This window comes from Triturus cristatus, chromosome 8, assembly GCF_964204655.1.
Source record: "Triturus cristatus chromosome 8, aTriCri1.1, whole genome shotgun sequence".
Classification (NCBI taxonomy): Eukaryota; Metazoa; Chordata; class Amphibia; order Caudata; family Salamandridae; genus Triturus; species Triturus cristatus.
The window spans coordinates 886,119,593-886,140,251 of NC_140591.1; the positions used below are offsets into that span (position 1 = coordinate 886,119,593).

Genomic DNA, 20,659 nt, shown 5'->3' on the forward strand with positions numbered 1-20,659 from the left:
CTGGACTTCAGGTGAACTGGAGCAAATCCGGCATATTCCCTGTGCATCCGTATGCAGAATCCGTTCCACCAAACATCTATACCCTGAAGCGGGAAGACCCCACATTTCAATACCATGAGTCACATATCTATGTCTTAAGCAGCCCCTACCCATTGCAATATATGGCGAGCTATGTCGCGACCACGGCAGGGATCACTTTTTAGAATACATTACCTCTCCCAGTTACTGGGAAAATAGTGATACCCAAAATGGTGGTTCTAGCGCAGCTCCTCTATTGTTTTTTAAACCTACCTGTTAGAACCCCAAGAGTCATTTTCATGGACCGAGACAAAATTCTGCTCAGTCTTGTAAGGGGGCATGGTAGACCGTGAGTGACTTTAGCAAAACTTAAACTCCTGGCATTTGAAGGAGGCCTCGCTGCCCCAGACTATGAATTGCAATATATAGCTGTGCAGTTAAATTAGGCAGCGCACTGGGCATCTGATGGGATACAGGAGAGAGTAAGAGTGGAGAGCAATGTTCCCTCGCTGGTTGAACTAAGGTTATCCTACTGAAGCTCAAACAGAAGAAATGGAACACGCTATCGGGAACATCCGCTAATGATTATTATTTTTGGGGCATATGTCTACAAAGGACTATAACTGAATCTCATGTGCTCCAGGCCTCCCTATACAGGGTATGCATAGGTTGTTAGCTAGATGTCATTGGGAGGGTCTTTAAACGTGGGAAGAGGCATGAATATCCAGACTAGGTTAGGTGACCCAGACATTTCAGAACTGGTACAGCATCTACGACCATGGGCATCCTAATAGCCACTTCTTGCTCCATGCAGCAATATAATCTGTCATCCATATGACTTCAGGATGTGAAACAAAGAGCCACCTACAAATAAAGGGCTTCAATTGATCTGCACAATAATCATCAGACATAAAGTGTTAACACAAATATATAAGGCTCTACTACACTAAGCAAAGTGATTCTTGGCTGAACTTAAAAGTAAGTACGAAGGGGACGTGGACAGGGAATTAGATGATCCCACCTGGGAACAAATACTTTTTAATGGGACCCAAATATCATGGAATACCAGATTTAAGCTAATACACTTCAATTATTTGCATTGGACCTACATTACCCCTGTGTGCCAAATACTTAATTAATGCTGAGGCGCTTGCCCTAGGTGCAAGGTTGCTGACACACATTTTTATCACTTGACATGGGACAGCCCACAATTTAAGGTATACTGGCATCAGATCACATTTTTAGCTAATTAAACCACAGGCAGGAATATTGATTGCAGTGTTAACATGCTGTAAGAAGTTGGGTTTCTCATTGTGGGGGGTGAAGCCCTACTCAAGCAGCAACCACAATTCTCTATTAGGGTGAAGCTGCAAGCAAACTCCAAATAAACCTATGCTGAACCCTCTGGTAGTTAGGCACAGAGCAGTGAAGCTTAACTTAGAGGCAACGGGGCGTGGCCTGACTGCATGGCTGCCTAGACGGGCTTTGGGCGAGCTCCGTGCGGCGGCCCGATGCACTTTAAAATCCGGCAATATCCTTTGCATTGTTCCAATCCCGGTCTGTAGCCTGGGCTGAAGAGGTCCCCAGGCAGCTGTCGCTATGATTGTACAGGTGAATACAAAGCAGCATTGTATGGAGTAAAGGGACGATCCGGACTTCGTAGCGACGCCATCTTGATCTGGAGAAATCCGCGCCATGGGCCTACAGAGGAGTGCTGAGCACCTGGATACCGCTGGGGTTAATCTCGAGGGCCTGCTGTGGAGAGGTGAGCTCTGTGGTGAAAATCCTGATCCCGCAACCGCCTTATACCACACGCTGCACCATCGGTGGACTACCGGAGTTTGGGAGCGGAGCCTACCGCCTAGAGAAGAAGGAGCCCTCCGGTCTCTGCTCTGTGTGGAGCTGCTGGGGAGACGTCGCATCTGAAGATTGGAGCCTGCTGTACGGTGATCCAGAACCGCTCTGGGTGGATGGTAGGAGCCTCTCCCAGGCGGGCTGAATGGTGGGGGGCCTCGGCTCGAGTCCCCAAGGGAGGGGAAGACGCTACTTGGGCCTCACCAATTGTAATATGCTGAGTAAATCCCCGTATAGGCATCAAGGAACCGGGGTGCCCGAGACAGTTGCCAGACTTCGGTTGACCCGCAGGCAGTGTTAGACCAGCACAGCACTAATTATTAATGACTACTTGTGAGCTCTCCTGGCATTACCTTATTGCAGATGGGAGTCGGCTGTGCGGGGGAACTACGGCTCGTTGGGCTTTCCCTTTTCAGCTGCCACTGCGGGGCGAGATCTAATCTGGACAGCTGATGTGACTTGCAGCTAATGCAGGACAGCCACTTTGTCTGTGGGAGCTGCGTGGTTCACTGCGGGGGACCCAACGGCATAATTTGGGGTCCACATTGGCGGCTCCTGTGAGTGAGAAGTGCCGTGAGGCGCACATTGCGGGACTGCCGTGCCCTGAAGCAGCGTGACCGTAGGGACAGTGCATGATGGTGATGTACGGTGGACGGCAGTTTGGCCACTGAATGCCCTGACTAGGGGTTTCACCCAATTACGGAAAAGAGAGGAGTTACCTCCAGGGGCCCGTAGTTGAGACCCTGTGGCTGGCTGCTTGGGACTGCTGAGCGGAGCCTCACAGAACTGACTGAGTACGGAGGCCAAAGTAAACACAGTGCGGCCCGAGCTCCAACTGTAATTATACCAGAGGAAAAAAAGCCGTACAGAGAGGTGAGGCGATTGTCTTCCAGGCCATATTGTAGATTGCTGGAGGGGCGCTTTTGTTGTTCCACCAGTGGGGGGGGAAGTTGCACAGGGCATATTCACGTTCGGCCTCCTGGGTACCATGGGGAAAGACAAGCCAGGGAAATCGCAATCGAATAAAATACTGAACTATGCCCAGCCGGTTTCCCATGATCCTGAGGCAACCACCGGGAACCAGGCCCTGGACAGGAGTGCTCTGGGAGAGGGGGCTGAGGAGGCACCAACGCTGATGGATGTACTGCGGGCCATCATATCCACTAGAGACGAGATGATTAGGAAAATTGACGCTGTGGCCATAGACGTCAACCTCCTGCGTTGTGACCTCCGGAAGGTTTCAGACAGAGTAACGATCACAGAAAAAAATACCGACGCATTGAAAGAAGAAGTCAAAAGCCTTAGCGCTACGGTGGTGGAACTGAAGCGCCAGGTGGTTAGACTAGATGACCGGGCGGAGGACTCTGAAGGGCGGACACGAAGGGGGAACCTACGTTTTGTAGGTTTTCCTGAAAAGGCAGAGGGTCCAGCAGTGAGAGGCCCCCCCGAGACCTGGAGCACCCCCTCGTGCTATTATTGCAAAGTTATTTAATTTCAGGGATCAAGACCTTTTGCTTTATCTCTCTCAATGCGGATGACGGTTCTTCTTTGATGGCCATTCTATTACAGTGTATCCAGATTACACGCAGCGAGTTCAGGACCAGAGGAAGACCTTCGTGGCAATCAAGCGGCGACTTAGAGATTTAAACTTGAAATACAGCCTTATGTTCCCGGCGAAGATCCGAGTGGTGAGTGAAGGCCGCGTCATGTTCTTTTTTTTTTCTCAGCAGAGGAGGCAAGAGACTGGTTGGATACTAGGGCCCCAGAGGGACAACGATTGGTCCCTTCTACAAGCTCTGATGAGAAGCCTTCCTTACCCTCCTCGCTGGGAGGTCGCAGACAGTCCACCTGCCAACACCCGCAAAGGAGGACAATGAGCCTGGGCCGTGTCACGGTCCAGGGAGATGGGACGCTACACGTTTCAGACCCGGAGGTGGTTCTGGACTCTATAGAACCAACACCAGATCCTGTACGGGAAGAAGGAGGGCCAGGCAGTGGTCATGAATAACCTTCTCCAAGCTGAACACTGACTGTTGAAATGTACAGATAAGTTGACCTCAAGTAATTGGTAACAAGGAGTTCTGAAAAATAAGATAGTTTTACTTTTTTCCAAGATGCCTGGGAGGTTGTACTCCAAAATGTGGGGGTAACTTTGTAATCTTTCAATCTCCTCTTACTTTCATTAGGCATAAGCAGGCTGAGAGTTATCCTGATGTATATATCAAACTTTTGTATAATGTATGGCCGCCGGAACGACGACACCCCCACTAGAGACCAGGTTCGCCGGAGTAGCTTGAGAGTAATTTGGCGCCTTGACGTTACCTGATCTCTTGCACAGCGTTAACTTAAATGTATCTATTGATATCTTGGACATGGCTGACTTGGGTCGCGACCCTGGAACGGCCATGCAGATATTGATGTATTGGGGGAACGGGGGGAGGGGGTGGTTTGGTTATTGTGCGTGTGAATCTTTACTACTGCCCGGGGGTGGGGGGGATGGGATTGCAATGTTTGATTTTTCAAAGTTGATTTGTTTGTTGGGGACTTTTTCAGGTCACAAAATATTATGCCATGGTACACATATTTTGGACTACATGGGAGGGTGATTCTCTCGAAGGTGTGATGCGTCAAACACTTGTTACAACATCACCATGACAGCACAGACGTTGAGATTTCTTGGCTGGAACGTCCGAGGGCTGGCAACCTTAGATAAGCATCGCAGAGTCCAGGCTTTCCTGAAGAGATATAAAATATCGATAGCTGGGCTGCAAGAAACGCACATCTGGGGAAATACAATAGCGAGTCTCCGTAAACGGTGGAGGAGACAGATGTATGCCACGTCATACTCTGGGTTTGCGTGTGGGGCGCTAGGGTGGGAGGCACCAGGGGTCCCTTTTCACCATATCCAGGACGTACTAGATCCTGCGGGGTGATATGTCATTGTGTTTGGCAGATGGGAAGGACGGGAGACCTGCATTATTAACGTTTATGCCCCTAATCTGGATTGCCCCGATTTCTACCCGGCTGTTTTGAAAGCGGCATCTCCCTTTATAGGTGCTGAGATCCTCCTGTTTGGGGACTTTAATTGTGTGTTTGATGGAAGCTTAGATAGAGAGCTCCCAAAAGAGCATATTAAGCCCCGTATGGTGAACTCCCTCACTGATATACTTCAGGATCTGCATCTAGAGATGAATGGAGGGCCCGCAATCCCACTAGGAGAGAGTTCTCTTGCTTCATCCCAGCGGCTAACACCTTTTCTCGAATTGACTGTTGTTGCCTTTCAGCAGGCCTTTCTGCTTCGACTGAAGGCATTTCCTATTTGCCACGTTATATGTCAGATCACGCTCCACTGTTGCTGACAGTGACCAGCGGACCGGGACGCCCGTCCATTCCGCTCTGGAGACTCCGAGCAGAGGCCCTTACGGACCCCCATATGTACAGACAGTTGCAGAGGCTATTCAACATTATTTCGCTGAAAACTGGGGTTCCGCCTCCATTTGAGCCACTGAATGGGAGGCGTTAAAAGTTGTGATCCGGGAAGTCTGTATGAGGACTACCAATGGGGTCCAACACCAACTCACTGCTGATATAGATTCCTTGGAAGCAAGATTAAAAACCATAGAGACTACACTCTATAAGATCCTGGCTGCTATGGCTGACTGGACACGAGTTAAAGGAGAACTGCTTGAGGCTTGGTCCCGCTTGGAGAAGCATAAATACACCACTTACAGGCAGCGGCTTTATATAGGGGCGACAGATTGCGCCTGATTCGTACCGAAATTGAACAAGTACCAGTGCTTCAACTTTGTAACGATAAAGGGGAGGTGATGCACGCGCAAACTGCAATACTCGCAGCATTTGCGGCTCACTTACACCAGACATGCACGGCGGCCCCCCTGGTTTGATCACAAGCCTTGTCCGATTATCTTGATGCACTGACACTCCCTACCCTTGGGAAGACAGAGGCTGAGGTCTTAGGGGCACCACTTACTAGAGCGGAAGTGTTAACTGTAATTAAGAGCCTGCAGTGAGCAAAATGTACTGGTAGAGATTGCCTCCCGACTGAGTTTTATATAACGGTCGCTCTTCAGTTGGTGGATCACCTACTAGAAATGTACAATGAGACTCTCGAGAGGAGGGCACTTCCTACTACCATGATGGAAGCTCTGGTGTCTATGATTCCTAAACCAGACAGAGATCCCTTGTCCCCGACTTTGTATAGCCCCATATCTCTTTTAAATGTTGATGAGAAGATACTTAGTGGAGTGCTGGCAGCACGAATCCAACCATATATAACCCAACTGGTCCATCATGACCAGGCCTGTTTTATTCCCGGTCGAAACACCACACATAATTTAAGACGACTTGCGCATATTTGGCACGCGCCGCACCTGCAAGACGAAGATTGGGCCTTGTGTCTTTTAGACATTCAGCAAGCCTTTGACACAGTTGAATGGGAGTATATATGGGCAGTAGGGGTTCTGCCCTCGTAACGACCGAGCAAAGGTCACCTCCTAGCATTTTAATAGTTTAAAAACAATTTTAAACTTACTGCTGCTTCATGTTTTAACAGTGAAATTGGTGTTTTGCTGCTCCATGTTTTAAACAGGGAATTTGGATTGCACAAGGGGAATTGTGTTATAACTCAGGGGAGGGGCTCTAGTGGACATGCGCCAGGTCAGCGGTCTAGTTGTTGAAACTCGCTGTACCACAAACGCACATAAAAACGCCTGATGACGTGACTGCACAGCGGGCGTGCCAAAGGCAAGCCCGTCTGCGCCTGTCCGTGCCCGACTGGGCCCAGGGACCAGAACTCCTGCCTCTTCACCCCAGATCCTCTCCATTACACCAGCACAGAGCTAAAACAATTAAATTAAATAGAACCCTTGAGCCTATTTGTGCCCATTCCATTTCACTAGAGGAGCACCAAGACAGGTGCCTACATTTACAGTATGGATTTTCCTTACTTGCCCCTCTTCATCTCCCTCGGGGGAACCTCTCAAACTACTCCTGCTCAACTGTAGATCTCTGCCAAAACGCACAACGTAGATCTCAATGTTACTTAAAGACTCAGAACCAGAAGTCCTGTTTGTTACGGAGACCTGGCTCTCCCCAAGCTCAGAACTGGACATCGTACAAGCACTTCCCTCGGGCTATCTGATCCAGCGTTCAGATAGATCAACTGGCAAGGATGGTGGGATCGCAATTATCTATAAAGACCACATGACCTGCCGCCTTTTGAGTAGCCCTCTATCAGACTGTGAGAATGCTCATTTCTCGATTGAAGTCACCCCCTCACTTACACTCGTAGGTATTCTTATATATCGGCCTCCCGGGGCACAGCGTCCATTTTGTAAATCCGTGCTGGAAACTGTTACTAATCTCTATAGCACCTCAGCCAATTTTACTCTCCTTGGAGATCTTAACTTACATTTAAACGATCCTTCGGATCGGTCTGCTACCGACCTAGCACACCAATTACATCAGAAGGTCCTGCAAGCAACACACACCAAAGGACACCACCTCAATCCTATTTTCTCTAATCTGGGTGAACTAAAAGGGAAAGTCCCCATCCCATTACCATGGTCGGACCATTTCTTAGTCCTTTTTACCTAGTCCCCACCAATCACAGGCTCACCCACCCTCACTACACGAACCCGAATACGACCCTGGCCCAAGCTCCCCTTAGAGGATTGGACTCATGAGTTAGAAAAAAAACATACCAAATCAAGACTTCGACCCAGTCGTAGCTAACAGAAGTTTATACAACTGGATTGAGAACTCACTCAACTCGGTGTTACCTAAAAAATCAATTGAGAAGAAAAGTGGACCTAAAACGTGGAGAAAAGATTTCTCACCCGATAAGAAATCACAATACAGAGCGGCCATCGCAACATATAAAGCAGAAATAAAAAGAGCCCAGGCCGCCTATTATGAGGAAAAAATTTCACTATCAGCCAATTCCTCCAGAGAAACGTTCCTCATCGCAAAAAAACTACTTAAAGTCCCCGACCCCCCGGTGGCACCAGACTTATCCAGACGACGCTGTAATGAACTTGCAGAATTTTTTTCCACCAAAGTTCAAAACATCCTCAGGCATCTCCCCCAACCGGACTTTGATTTAACATCCAAGCCCATGGACTGTGAACCACATGAGAGTAATTTTCACCTTGAGACATACACCCAGGAATCACTCCTACCCATTTTATATTCTGTTAAGAGTGGGTCACTTTACCCGGCACCACCGAACATTCTGAAACTGGTAGCACCTACAGTCGACCCTCCTATCACCAACTTGATCAGCCCTTCATTAGCATCTAGAATAGTCCCACAGGACTGGAAAAAAGCAATGCTAATAGCATTACTAAAAAAGCCTCACTTGGACCCAGCTGAATTGGGCAACTACCGCTCTATTTCGCTCCTCCCTGGAATCAGCAAAATTGCGGTAAAAAATACGTCAACCACACACTATCTGTATTCCTTGAATCCCACAAACTGCTCCACCCCTCACTAACAGGCTTCCGCCCCTGCCAAGGCACAGAAACAGCCTTGTTAGCGGTGGTGGAAGAAGCAAGAAAGATTCTCGATTCCGGAGGATCCTCTGCCATAATCCTCCTCGACCTAAGCGCAGCCTTTGACACGGTGAACTATCGCTCTCTGGTTCCCTGTCTCAAGAAGGTGGGAGTAGCAGGTACGGCCCTATCATGACTCCAATCCTTCCTGGAAGAAAGATACTTCCAGGTATTCGAAGGCGACATTCTATCCAAACCCTTCCCGTTGCAGTGTGGAGTCCCCCAGGGCTCGTCCCTGAGTCCCACTCTTTTTAATGTATATATGGTCCCTTTGGCAGATATTGTATCCCCCTTTGGAATCCATATAGTTACATACGCTGACGACACTCAGCTGGTCATAGCACTGAACCAGGCTAAACACTTGCTCACTGATCTCCATTCCTGTCTCGGGAAGTGGCTAATTGGATGAGCCTATCTCGCCTAAAGCTCAGTGGTGACAAAACTGAGCTTATGCTGCTTGGCAACCAGTTTTTAAATCTAGCACCATGTGGCTAGTCTGCATGGGCCCGGCACCAGTCCCAAAAACCGAGATAAAGAGCTTGGGTATCTGGTTAGATCAAGACCTTACCTTCAAAGCCCAAGCCAGGAAGACTACCACCGCGTGCTATGGCCTACTCAGAATGACCCGGAAAGTACTCTCCTTACTTCCCTGACAAGCTAAAAAGCTGCTGATCCAGGCCCTAATTCTGTCTAGGTTAGACTATGTATTATAATCAAAAGAGGGGGGAGCTAGAAGAAGCTGTCATCCATTCTGCTTCCTATCGTAAACTCATAATCAAAGGGAATGGATCACTTGTAACTGAAAAAAGGGTTCTGGATCGTTCTATCCGTCAGTACCTTCGGTTGGTATTTTGAGAACCCTCAATCACGTATTATTGGTGGTATGGCGGTTTATCTTGATTCTCCGCCTTGTTTATACGTGTCAGCATTATCATTGGGTCTCTTTTTTATGTAATGCTTCCTCCACCTGGAGGGAACCACTGATTTTTCAGTAGTGATCAGAAATAGTCGTGCAAAAGTGTTATTGTGACGTTAAAAATGTCTTTCTCACACTACCTAAGAGATGATATTTATTCTGTCCGGTGTGTGAGGAGACTTCTAAAAAAGTGAAAAAATCGTGCAGTAGGTCAAATTATGTAGCCATTGCACTTGTTGGTGTCCAGATCAAAAAGGTTGACATGTTTCTGCCCTTCCAGTGCCCCAGAGGGGGGTCAATGGGCTTTCTTCAGGACCTAGTGGTTGTGAGAACTGGTGATATCCCGTTCTGAAAGAGGGTTTACAGGGTTACTCCGTAAACACGAGGTCTAAGAGTACCTCAAGGTTAATGTTACCTAAGAACAAAAAAATATATAAAAAGAGACAAACAATGATGCGAGTACTGGTTAAGTTCTAAGTACTAATTCGTAATTCAAGCAGACATCGAAAAAAATGGCAAATCTTTGTAACACTGTAAAAGCGAACTGTTTAAAATGGCAAGTCTTTATCATACTGCTGTAATTTATCAAAAAGGGGGGGGTTTATGTAGTTCTCAAACATCTGTACTATAGAATGTTTTATCAGTTCCTCTTTTGTCAGGAAGTAAGGGGCTACTTTGTATAAACCATAAAGGTAATTACAAAAAGTCGCGGGGTTGAGTGACGATTAAAAGTGACTTTTCTCGGTAAAGTACCCATAGTGTGAATTATGGTCAGGTGTCTTAATACCAAAGGATTCCCTTAATTGCCCCAGTGGAGTCAGAAGTGATACAAAAGGATTACCTTATTGCAGTCCCGAGTTCGGGCTGCTGCGCGGCCGCCGTGAGCGCGTAGCCTAGTGTGATTAGTAAACACGGGGAAAGAGGAAAAAGGGAAGGATGGTACCGTTAGTTGGTGTATTCCGTTGATACTTCACGTTGCAGATGAGAGGTAAATGGTCGTTCCTCGTTGCTCCTACCTCTTCTGTGGGCTGCGCACAACTAGTGCTGACGCTGACCTCCGGGGGTCGTGTGGAGCGGGATCTCGTGTATGTTAGTTTATACAATGGGCGATGAAATAGAGGGAGGACAAAGAGGGAATGTGTTCCCAAAAAAAGGTACTAGAAAGAGTTAAAGGACTAAGGATGGGCTTAGGAACGGGATTTATTTATTGTACCAAACAGTGGAACGTATTGTTAATGAGTCATTAATTGAACAGTTTGGCAGAGGCGGAAACTCAAGAAAACCCAGGGGGGGGGGTTTAATTGTATTTGGCGGCTTTATCGCATTTTTAAATGAACATAGTTGGTGCCAGGGACGAGATAGTATAGGGGCAGTATGTCAGTTGTGTTAATGATCATTTAATGCTCAGCCAAGGTATGTTATCGTTGAGGCCTATGGTATCTGTTCTAAGACGGTGTACCCATCTTTGTTCTCTTTCAAAAAGGACTTTCTCCGCATTGTTTGTTGTTCCTATTAATGTTTCAATTATGATCCACTTTAGGTCATCAACAGAGTGTTTATGTTAAATGTAATGTCTGCTCATTTTTGTGGTTTCTCGTTTGCATTTCACGTTGCTTCTATGTCCGCAGATCCTCTGCTTGACTTTCCTGCACGTCATTCCGATGTATCTTTGGTTGCAGGGGCACGTGATCATGTAGACAACATGAGAAGTATTGCAATTTGTGTGTTGTCTTATTGTCCACATTAGGTCTGGTGTTAGTTGTACAGTTTTGGTGGGTGTAGTCAGATGACATACTGAGCATTGTCCACAGGGGTAATGTCCTATGACCGGTTGCATATCCCACAAGGTATTTGTTGTTCTGAGTTTCGGAGGGATTAGAGGTCGTGTATGTACCAATATATCTTTTATGTTCCTTGTCCTCTTGTTGGCAAATCTTGGTTTTTGCCATTTCAGGGTACCAGAAGTCAGGATACGCCAATTCTTGTTGATTATTTTTTTAACTGCATTGCTCGCTATACTGTAGGTCGTGACACATGTAGGTGTATCATCGGCAGGGCTTCTCTGTGTTGTTTCTAGTAGACTCTCCCTTGGTTGATTTCTAGCCCTTTTTTTACATTTTGATATGATTTTCGTCGGGTAGTCTCTTCTCAACAGCTTGGAGCTTAATTCATTAGCTTGTATTTTGTATTCAGTTAGTTCACTGCAATTTCGCTTTAGCCGTAAGAACTGGCTATATGGTAGGTTTTCTCTTAACGGGCGTGGGTGAAAACTGTTGAATGAAAGCAAACTGTTTTTGGCAGTGGGTTTGAAAAAAGTTTGTGTCTTGATAGTGTCCTGTTCTATGTAGATTGTAAGATCGAGGAAGTCTAGCTGCACGTTGTTAGCTGTGTAGGTAAATCTTAAATATTCGTCTTGTTTGTTCATCCATTCATGGAAATTGCTTAGACTTCGTTGGTCTCCTTCCCAAATTACCATGATATCGTCAATGTATCGTTTCCAGAATCGGATTTTGGATTGATAAGGATTTGTTGCATTATGTACGTACATTTTTTCAAAGGTGCTCACGTAGAGTCCTGCTATGCTCGGCGCAAATGTGCTTCCCATGGAAGTTCCGTGACGTTGTTGGTACATTCTCCCTTCATACTCAAAATAATTCTCGGTGAGCGCAATGGTGCAGCATTGTAGAATGAAGTGCCGTGGAGTTTGGTATGACCAGCTTTGGTCAAAAAGTATTTCTTCAAGAGTTTCCAGGGTTTTTTGTTGCGGCAGGCTGGTATAAAAACTCTCTACATCAAAACCCACTAGGAGCATGGTGTCAGTAGAGAAGGTTTCATTTTTGAGGTGATTTAGTAGGTCACGTGTGTCCTTCAAGTAAGTGGGTGTCTTTTGTACCAGCGGTCTCAAATACTGGTCCGCAAATTGTGAAAGAGGTTCTAGGACTGACCCTATGCCTGTCACTTTTAATCGTCACTCAACCCCGCGACTTTTTGTAATTACCTTTATGGTTTATACAAAGTAGCCCCTTACTTCCTGACAAAAGAGGAACTGATAAAACATTCTATAGTACAGATGTTTGAGCACTACATAACCCCCCCCCCTTTTTGATAAATTACAGCAGTATGATAAAGATTTGCCATTTTTTCGATGTCTGCTTGAATTACGAATTAGTACTTAGAACTTAACCAGTACTCGCATCATTGTTTGTCTCTTTTTATATTTTTTTGTTCTTAGGTAACATTAACCTTGAGGTACTCCTAGACCTCGTGTTTACGGAGTAACCCTGTAAACCCTCTTTCAGAACTGGATATCACCAGTTCTCACAACCACTAGGTCCTGAAGAAAGCCCAACGACCCCCCTCTGGGGCACTGGAAGGGCAGAAACATGTCGACCTTTTTGATCTGGACACCAACAAGTGCAATGGCTACATAATTTGACCTACTGCACGATTTTTTCACTTTTTTAGAAGTCTCCTCACACACCGGACAGAATAAATATCATCTCTTAGGTAGTGTGAGAAAGACATTTTTAACGTCACAATAACACTTTTGCATGACTATTTCTGATCACTACTGAAAAATCAGTGGTTCCCTCCAGGTGGAGGAAGCATTACATAAAAAAGAGACCCAATGATAATGCTGACACGTATAAACAAGGCGGAGAATCAAGATAAACCGCCATACCACCAATAATACGTGATTGAGGGTTCTCAAAATACCAACCGAAGGTACTGACGGATAGAACGATCCAGAACCCTTTTTTTCAGTTACAAGTGATCCATTCCCTTTGATTATAGGTTAGACTATGGCAACGCTCTCTACCTAGGGGCCCCCAACTCAGTAGTCGTAAAATTACAGATCGTTCAAAATTCGGCAGCTAGATTGCTTATGGGTACAAACAGCAAAGCCCACCCTACACTCCCTTCACTGGCTTCCGGTATAGGAGAGAATTCACTTTAAAGTTCTCTGCGTTGTTCCCACGTCTTTAGAAGGAAATGGGCCACCCATTATCAAAGCCTTGGTCAGACCTTACAAGGCCACCAGAAGACTCGCTCCGAAGACCTCCACCTGGCAGAAGTGCCCAGAATCATGAGGGCCAGAACGGGTGGCCGTCTCTTTTCATACAATGCTGCCAAGCTCTGGAACTCCCTCCCGCTCTCCCTTCATAGGGAATCTAACCACCTTGCATTTCGGAAACAGCTAAAGACCTGGCTTTTCACATAAGGGTCTCCTCCTCTTGGCTGTCGCTGCAGCGCTGGGATGCCTCCGGGTAGCCATGCGCTATATAAACGTATTTTTAATTTAATTTCATAATCTGGAGTAGTCTAAGCTTTTCCCTATGGGAAACCTAAGGGATAAAGAAGAAGGTGAATTACCCGCTGTGGGGATCAGCTGGGTCACAGACTCGGTGTGATTTCTTGGGGTTCGGTTGATACACACAAAGGAGGCTTATTTAGAACATAATATGGGCCGATGTTCCCGGAGGAACCGCCCATAGCTGCCACCCTTCAGGCCCTTGTGACTTTGGCTGGGGGCTGTAGACTGGTCTCTCATATCTATTGAGCATTGCGAGCGGATCTCCCTACATGCCCGGTTCCGATCCAGGCTAGGTGGGATGTAGAACTGGAAGTGTCCCTCACAGATTCTGAATGGAAAAGGGTACACAAAGAGGTTAAACAAATCAGTTCTAACACTAGATTTAAACTCATCCAATTTAATGTAGTTCACCAAACATATTTGACCCTGCAGGTGCTTCAGAAAATATACTCAGATCGTTCCTCATGTTGCCCCGATGTGGTTATAATGACGCCCCATTCTTGCATATGCTATGGGACTGCCCGAGATTGCAATTTTTTTGGACCTCCATACTGAAGCATTTACGACAGATCACAGGATGGACGCTACCCCAGTCCATTAAAGAGATACTGTTGGGTCTTCTCCCCTGTCCGAAGGGGAAGAAGCTTACTCATATATTTCTCCAACTAGGGCTAGTGTTGGCCAAGAGAAGGATAGCGATTCACTGTATGGGCTCCCAGCCCCCTAAGGTGGAAAATTGGGCTACAGATTTAAGGGAATGGGCGACAGCGGAATTAGTCCGAATTAAGTGAGTCAGGAGGGATGAAAAATTGGAAGACGATGCTAGAGCCTGGTATGTCATGATATCGGAGGTCGGGACTCAGGGGTCGGAGGAAACACACGTAGACCTAGTTGAGGCTGACATAGAGGTAGAGCACTCGGACACTCTCAGGTTAAGCGCAGAGGTAATCACTTTGACACTCTGGGTGGTCGGACGCAGTGACACATGGCAAAGTAAAAGATCTATGTATGTGAACCGGGTGGGAGGGTTTGTTTATGGAGTTAGGTTCTTATGATTTGTTTATTGGGAAATTTCAATCCGTTAAACGCAATGTACAGCAGACTGGTACAGATATCTGCTATTAGAATACTCTTGGTAGCCAAGAAAGTATTGTTTCTTTCATGAATATATATATTTTTTTTTCTTCATTGCAGACTTTGCTACATGTACAAAATGTTGAGACTATACTGTACTGCTACCGTTCAAGGTTGAACTGTGCTGGGATTTGGATGTGTCTGTATTGATTTTATGTTGCTGGATGACTTAACCTCTCAATAATATAAAAACTGTTTAAAAAAAAAACTTGGAGGCAACATTTAAAGTATTTATGCAGCACTTCAAACAGTAATAAAGTGAAAAACAACACAATAAAAATCCCACACCAATTTAGAAAAATAGGGTAAAATGTAATACATTATTTCAGACCAAAATGACAAAAATCCAATCTGTAGAACCAGATATATGCAATTTTAAAGATTTTTATAATGAAAATAACACTAAGAAGCACAAAGTAGCAACTGTGGTTATCTGGTCACGGTAAACCAGTACAAAGTCACTGTAAGAAAACAGGCTTTAATTTGCAGGTTTCCCTACTAGCTGCTGGTTTGCGACTCTGAAAGTACACTGAAACCTGCTAACCAAGCCCCAAAACCAGTGCTCTCTCCCAGAATCTGATTCGTGTGAATTGGTAAGCCCAATTAGCAAGGTCTTTAGCCCCCTTTTAAGTCCCTGGTAAGTAGTACCAGTGGCACCCAAGGCATGGGAGTTAAAGGGGTCACCAGGGCTTAAAGCACTGATTACGCGTCCCTGAGTGACTCAGTAAATAGATTACAGCAGCCCTGCCATTGCAGACTATATGAGCAGGGCAAACTGCTCAAACTTGACTTTGCCCTCACCATAAGTAGCAAGGTCAAAGCACTATCATTAATATATGCCAATCACCCCTAAGGTAGGCCTCCTGAGCCTAGCAGGCAGGTAGCATTATATTGAACGTGTGGACCTATAAGTGCAAGCTTATTTGCCCCTATAGTAGCATATTTCCATTAAGGGCTACTATAACTCATCAGGGGGGCCACTGGATAACATGGGCTGGCACCCGGGCATCCTGAGGTTGCCAGCTCCATTATGGTCCCACTGAAAACTGTCAATTTCGGTATAAGTGCCACAGCGGATGGTTGCGTGTTTTGAGCACAGCAGGTGAAATGTCAGTTAATCGTTTTAACTCTCTTTCTGGTGGCACACCGTACTCCTGATTCGGTCTCCCTCTAGTTGTGTTCTGGTATGTTAAGCAGACTGCAAGCTATATCGCCCCTAGGCGCAACATGGCATGGAGTGGGGAATTAAAGAGGCCTATTTTACCCCTCAGGTTTTGCTATTCCCCAGAAACTTGTGCGAATAATTCCTTAAAGTTCAGTTCTATTTTTTTATAAATAATGTATGCGCTGATGTGCTGCAGGCGTGGCGAGGTTTGTATAGCGTGGTATTCTTTGTTTACAGCCTTTTAGTGCTGTGCGTTAATTAATAAGGTGGTGGGAATGAGCACTAACTTCCAGTCCTGTCCAGTCAGACTTCCTTTACATGCAAAATCTGGGTTTCGCGTAGAACGCGCACCTAGCTAGAATGCGCATCTAGCTCACAAGGCGCATCATGGCAGAATGCAGAACATGCATGTTGCAAGGGGATGATGCACTGAATTCGCGAAGTAAGTACAGAAGCGAAGGGTCTTTGTGGGGTATGGGAGCGTTGCTTCCCATAGGTAGGATTCCTGCACACCTATGTCTCATTCTAACCCTACAGCACCATCTGACGATGATTCTATGGACATCTCGTGGAGCACCAGAGGGTGCGGAGTAGAGACAGAGGCCATGTCGGTCACCTCCTCAAAGTGCCTTCATTTGTTTTTCTAGATTTCGGGGCATGGAAGCATTTCTGTATTTGGGCCCTTGCAGGGTGTAGGTAACTTGTTACTCTGCAACATGCGGGTGGGAGTCGCAGAATCTGAAAGAAATAATAGATGGGATAATATCCAATGTATACCTTTCACGGTGCTCTGCAGCAGTCAAAGAGCAAGTGCTATATAAATAAACTAAACCTACCATTTGAGGTATAATGTGGAGTTTATGCTGTCACAAAGGAGATGTTATCAGTTCAGAAAAGTATTGATTGTGCAAGTCTCGTATTTTCCCCAGATTTGTAATAAAAGGCAACTCCTGCTTTTCAGCATGAATTAAAAAGGATATTAGAGATAGTGGATGATTTGATAGTGAATACAGGGGAGAGAGGTTGCAGGGTAAGAAAGTGGATAAGGAGACTGCAGATCAGGGACAAGAGTATAGATATTACCAAGGGTGTGGATGGGGGGTGGGGGGGGAGACACATTTTGAAATTGATTTGGGCAAACAGTAAAAATGCAAAACAATTTTGATTATTGCGATTCTTTTGAGTGAGTACTCATCAGAAATTAGAGGTTTCTAAATTTATAGATTTTCTTCTATAATAATGGCTCGGAAGTCCTTTCAAAAATAATTCTTGAGCCCTGCATCTGAGCTCGAGGAAGGCCTTGCTGGTAGTCAGTGCTGTAGTGGCAGAGCAGCCTCGGCTCTAGGTGTGGGACCACAGATGTGATGACAGAATGGTTTCTGAAAGAAGGGAAGCTTTTTAGTCCCCTGGGAGATGTGTTCATAAAGTAATCAATATGAAGGCGAAGGAGAAGGTTTTACCTCCAGTTGGAGATGTAACAATCAAACAGTTTATGACCTGAGCTGGCAGTAATTTGCACTAATCAGAAATGTAGTGGTAGAGCAGTGACATCAGAGCAGACCAAACAGAGCCAGGAATGCCTTCAAGATGCTAAAAATGTGTGGTGTCATCTCAGTACAGCACCAATATCAAGCTGAGGTTTTACCAGAGCTGCATTCTGTCCACACTCTTGCATGGATTAGAATGCTTGCAGATGATAAAAAGCACCATCACCAAACTGTCAGCCTTTCACAACAGTAACTTGAGAAGAATCTTATGCATGTTCTTGCCGCTAACCATCTCCGTAGCCTACGTGCTGTTTGCATGCCCTGCTTATGCGCAGCTCAAGGACAAATGGCTCAAACCGGTGTGCCGACAACTTGGCACAAGGAACCATTGGGAAGGACTGCGGATACTGAAGTCGGACACCAGGCCCCTCTTTGGCTGCGCAGTGGCTACGTTTCTAAGCCACATGTGGGGCATTAGAAGGACGACATGCACAAGAGCACTTCAGCATCGGCCAGGTTGACCCTTAGACCGAGTTGCTTTCGGGCCTCCTTTATTAAACGTATGATACCCTCAATTGCACTAGACCTATTGCACTTTACTGAAGATTCATTGTACAACCAGATTGTTATGAGAGGGCCCTAAGGTTATCAACCTGTTTAATGTGTATGAAGTTTCATTTTATACACCCAAACCGCTGTAAGATTGTGCTAGCTCCCCTGTTCATTAACACAGCTCCAAGCTTTCTTTTTTAACCTGTGATATCCTCTGACATATGCTTTTATTATATTTCATATTAGTTTTTAACCAATTCCAATTTTAAATGTGCGAATGATTTTGTATAATGCATAACTCCTAATTGGCTGTTGCAGAACAGGTATGGTATCCATCTGTCGGCTCATACATGGGCTTGTTTTCAATTTTAGTTATTGTGGGTAGTTGAATCGAGTACCCTATGTACGTTTTACACATTGTCTAACATGTCCTAGCCTTGCAGGCAATTTGCTGCCAAAACAATAATTTTGTGATACGAAGTCTCCGCAGGCCCATTGTGAGATGCGCTGTACAAACTCTTTTTCTCTTACATTTTTAACTGTGTTTTATCATGTATGTCTTTTGTAGCTTTTATGACTTGAACAGTCGAAATAAAGCTTAAATGTGTGTGCTACATTAGTTTTTTTAATTCAAATTAGGTTATTAAATATTTAATAGTTAAATAATAAATAGCTTTCCCAGCAGCATGCCACATTGTGTTAATATTTTTCTGTGAATTAGAATAGTACTCTTGTTCTTTATTAGAACTCTATAATCTTTATAGATAGCTTTTATAAAAAATATAAGGTATAGTGAAACGTGGGTTGTGAATGGAATAAGGCTCACTTCTGCTGCTGTCTGTGAATCTCTTGGGTAGATATCGACTGGCTAGGAGCTAATCAAAATGTCGGATTTTGTTGTAGTACAGCTGTCTGAATTTCAGTAGGACGCATGATCCCCAAAACATATACTCATTCGTACAGGCATGGCTATGCCCTTACGATATTGTAAAATTATGTTACTGCATTAGTTTTTCTGGGCATTGGAGCAAACCAGAAACATAGAAAGTACACAATTTTGGTTAGCGGCTCTAATTTACTATGTTAAGAGAAAATCAATATTTCAGATCTTTTAATATTGTTATTCTTTGCAGGCTCTTTCTAGTGAATCGTTTGAAAGGCTTCCCGTTTTTAATAAGTCTGCATGGCGACATTACAAGACAACACCAGAAGCAGATGATTGGAGCAATCCAAGCAGCGAACCCAGGGATGCTTCCAAATACAAGGCTAACTAAAGAAGCTACTTGTGTCACCATTACGGGGGGAAAAAAAAACATCTCCATCAAGCATTGCCTCTCCTCGACACAGGATCCTACAAACACAATGTACATTTCTTTTAGGAAAGTCTTCCTTGTAAGGGCATGAGTAGGGCACTGAAATGGCAAATGTGTTTTTGTGATGTACGACTGAACAAAAAGCACTTAGTGTTTGTGTATGTGAATTGTTGTAATTTATTTAACAGAACCTCTTGATAAGTGTGATCAGATACTGTGACAAGGGATTTGCACTATTATTACACTTACGTAATAGGATAGAATACCAGGTGATATTTTTAAGAAACTATTTTTATTTTACAAATCAAAAACAGCAAGAGCTGTAAAATCAGTTAGTTGAATCTTTGACAGTAGTATAATGTATGGTAATGCTTCATGATTCCGTTGTTATTTAGTCCGTTCAAAGGCATGATTTGCTTAGTATTTCTAAATCCTGACTGTTTACATCTTCAAAGATCAGTTGAGCGAAGTATGCTTTGCTTCCAGCATTGACTGTAGTTGCTTTTGTTTTGTATGGCAAAATGAATATTCAGCTCCCAGTATATGCTCCTCCTACATTACCGAGGTCTCATGAAATATTTTAACTTATGGCAGTGCCACTTCCATTTAATAAAAATGCACCTTTATTCTCCTTTGTGATTTGTACAGAATGCCAAAGGGTTAACTGCTTGTCCATTTTAATTGGATGAAAACGTTTTGTGTTTGGTATTTTTATTTTTGTATATAAAAGCGTAATATGCATTGCTTTTAATTAAAGAGTCACCAAGGTCTTGCGACGACTATTACAAACGAAAAGCAGCCTTAAACACTGTCCATCCAAAGGCCTCCTGGAATATTCTACATAAAGCTTTTGATAGAGTGCATTGCTTTAATTGTAAAGACAGAAATGTAAAGGAAAAAATGTTGTAAAAATAAAACATTGGAATGTGATGGCAAATCCTTCTTGCAGTTGCATAGCTAGAAAGAGAGGTATATTTTAGTGCCCAAGTAGAATAGCAGTATTTTGTGAGCTTGCAAAGGTTGTGTAAGGGGAGCTGTAAAACGTTGAACAAAATTGTAAGGTCACCAAGATGGTGTGGAATCTGCTTGTCCTGGAGTTTGAACACTGCCTAACCAATGAGATGTTCTGGTCTTCAAACTAACTGTGTCTCACAATCCAACACCAACCGCTTTATCCTTTCTAGCTATTGTGTTTAAGTGAGTGCTTCATTTATAGTAGCCTGATATATCATAATTTTTGAAAGACACAAAGAATAAAGAAGCAATTCAGTGTGTTAGCAAATTACTCTGCAAATATTCTATTAGATTTGTATTTAGAGCAATATATATTCTT

The 20,659-nt window shown here is 44.7% G+C and overlaps 1 protein-coding gene across 2 annotated transcripts in view; it reads left to right on the forward strand.

The window, feature by feature from the left end:
* The window catches only part of LOC146805219 (pyruvate dehydrogenase (acetyl-transferring) kinase isozyme 3, mitochondrial), a 1,482,095-nt gene extending 1,461,832 nt beyond the window's left edge, over positions 1 to 20,263 (forward strand). For both annotated transcript variants that reach the window (XM_085622419.1, XM_085622420.1), the window contains exon 11: positions 19,147 to 20,263. In XM_085622419.1, coding sequence (XP_085478545.1) covers positions 19,147 to 19,287 — 141 coding nt within the window. In that variant the 3' untranslated portion in view covers positions 19,288 to 20,263. The remainder of the gene's footprint in view (positions 1 to 19,146) is intronic.
* The last annotated feature ends 396 nt before the right edge of the window (positions 20,264 to 20,659 follow it).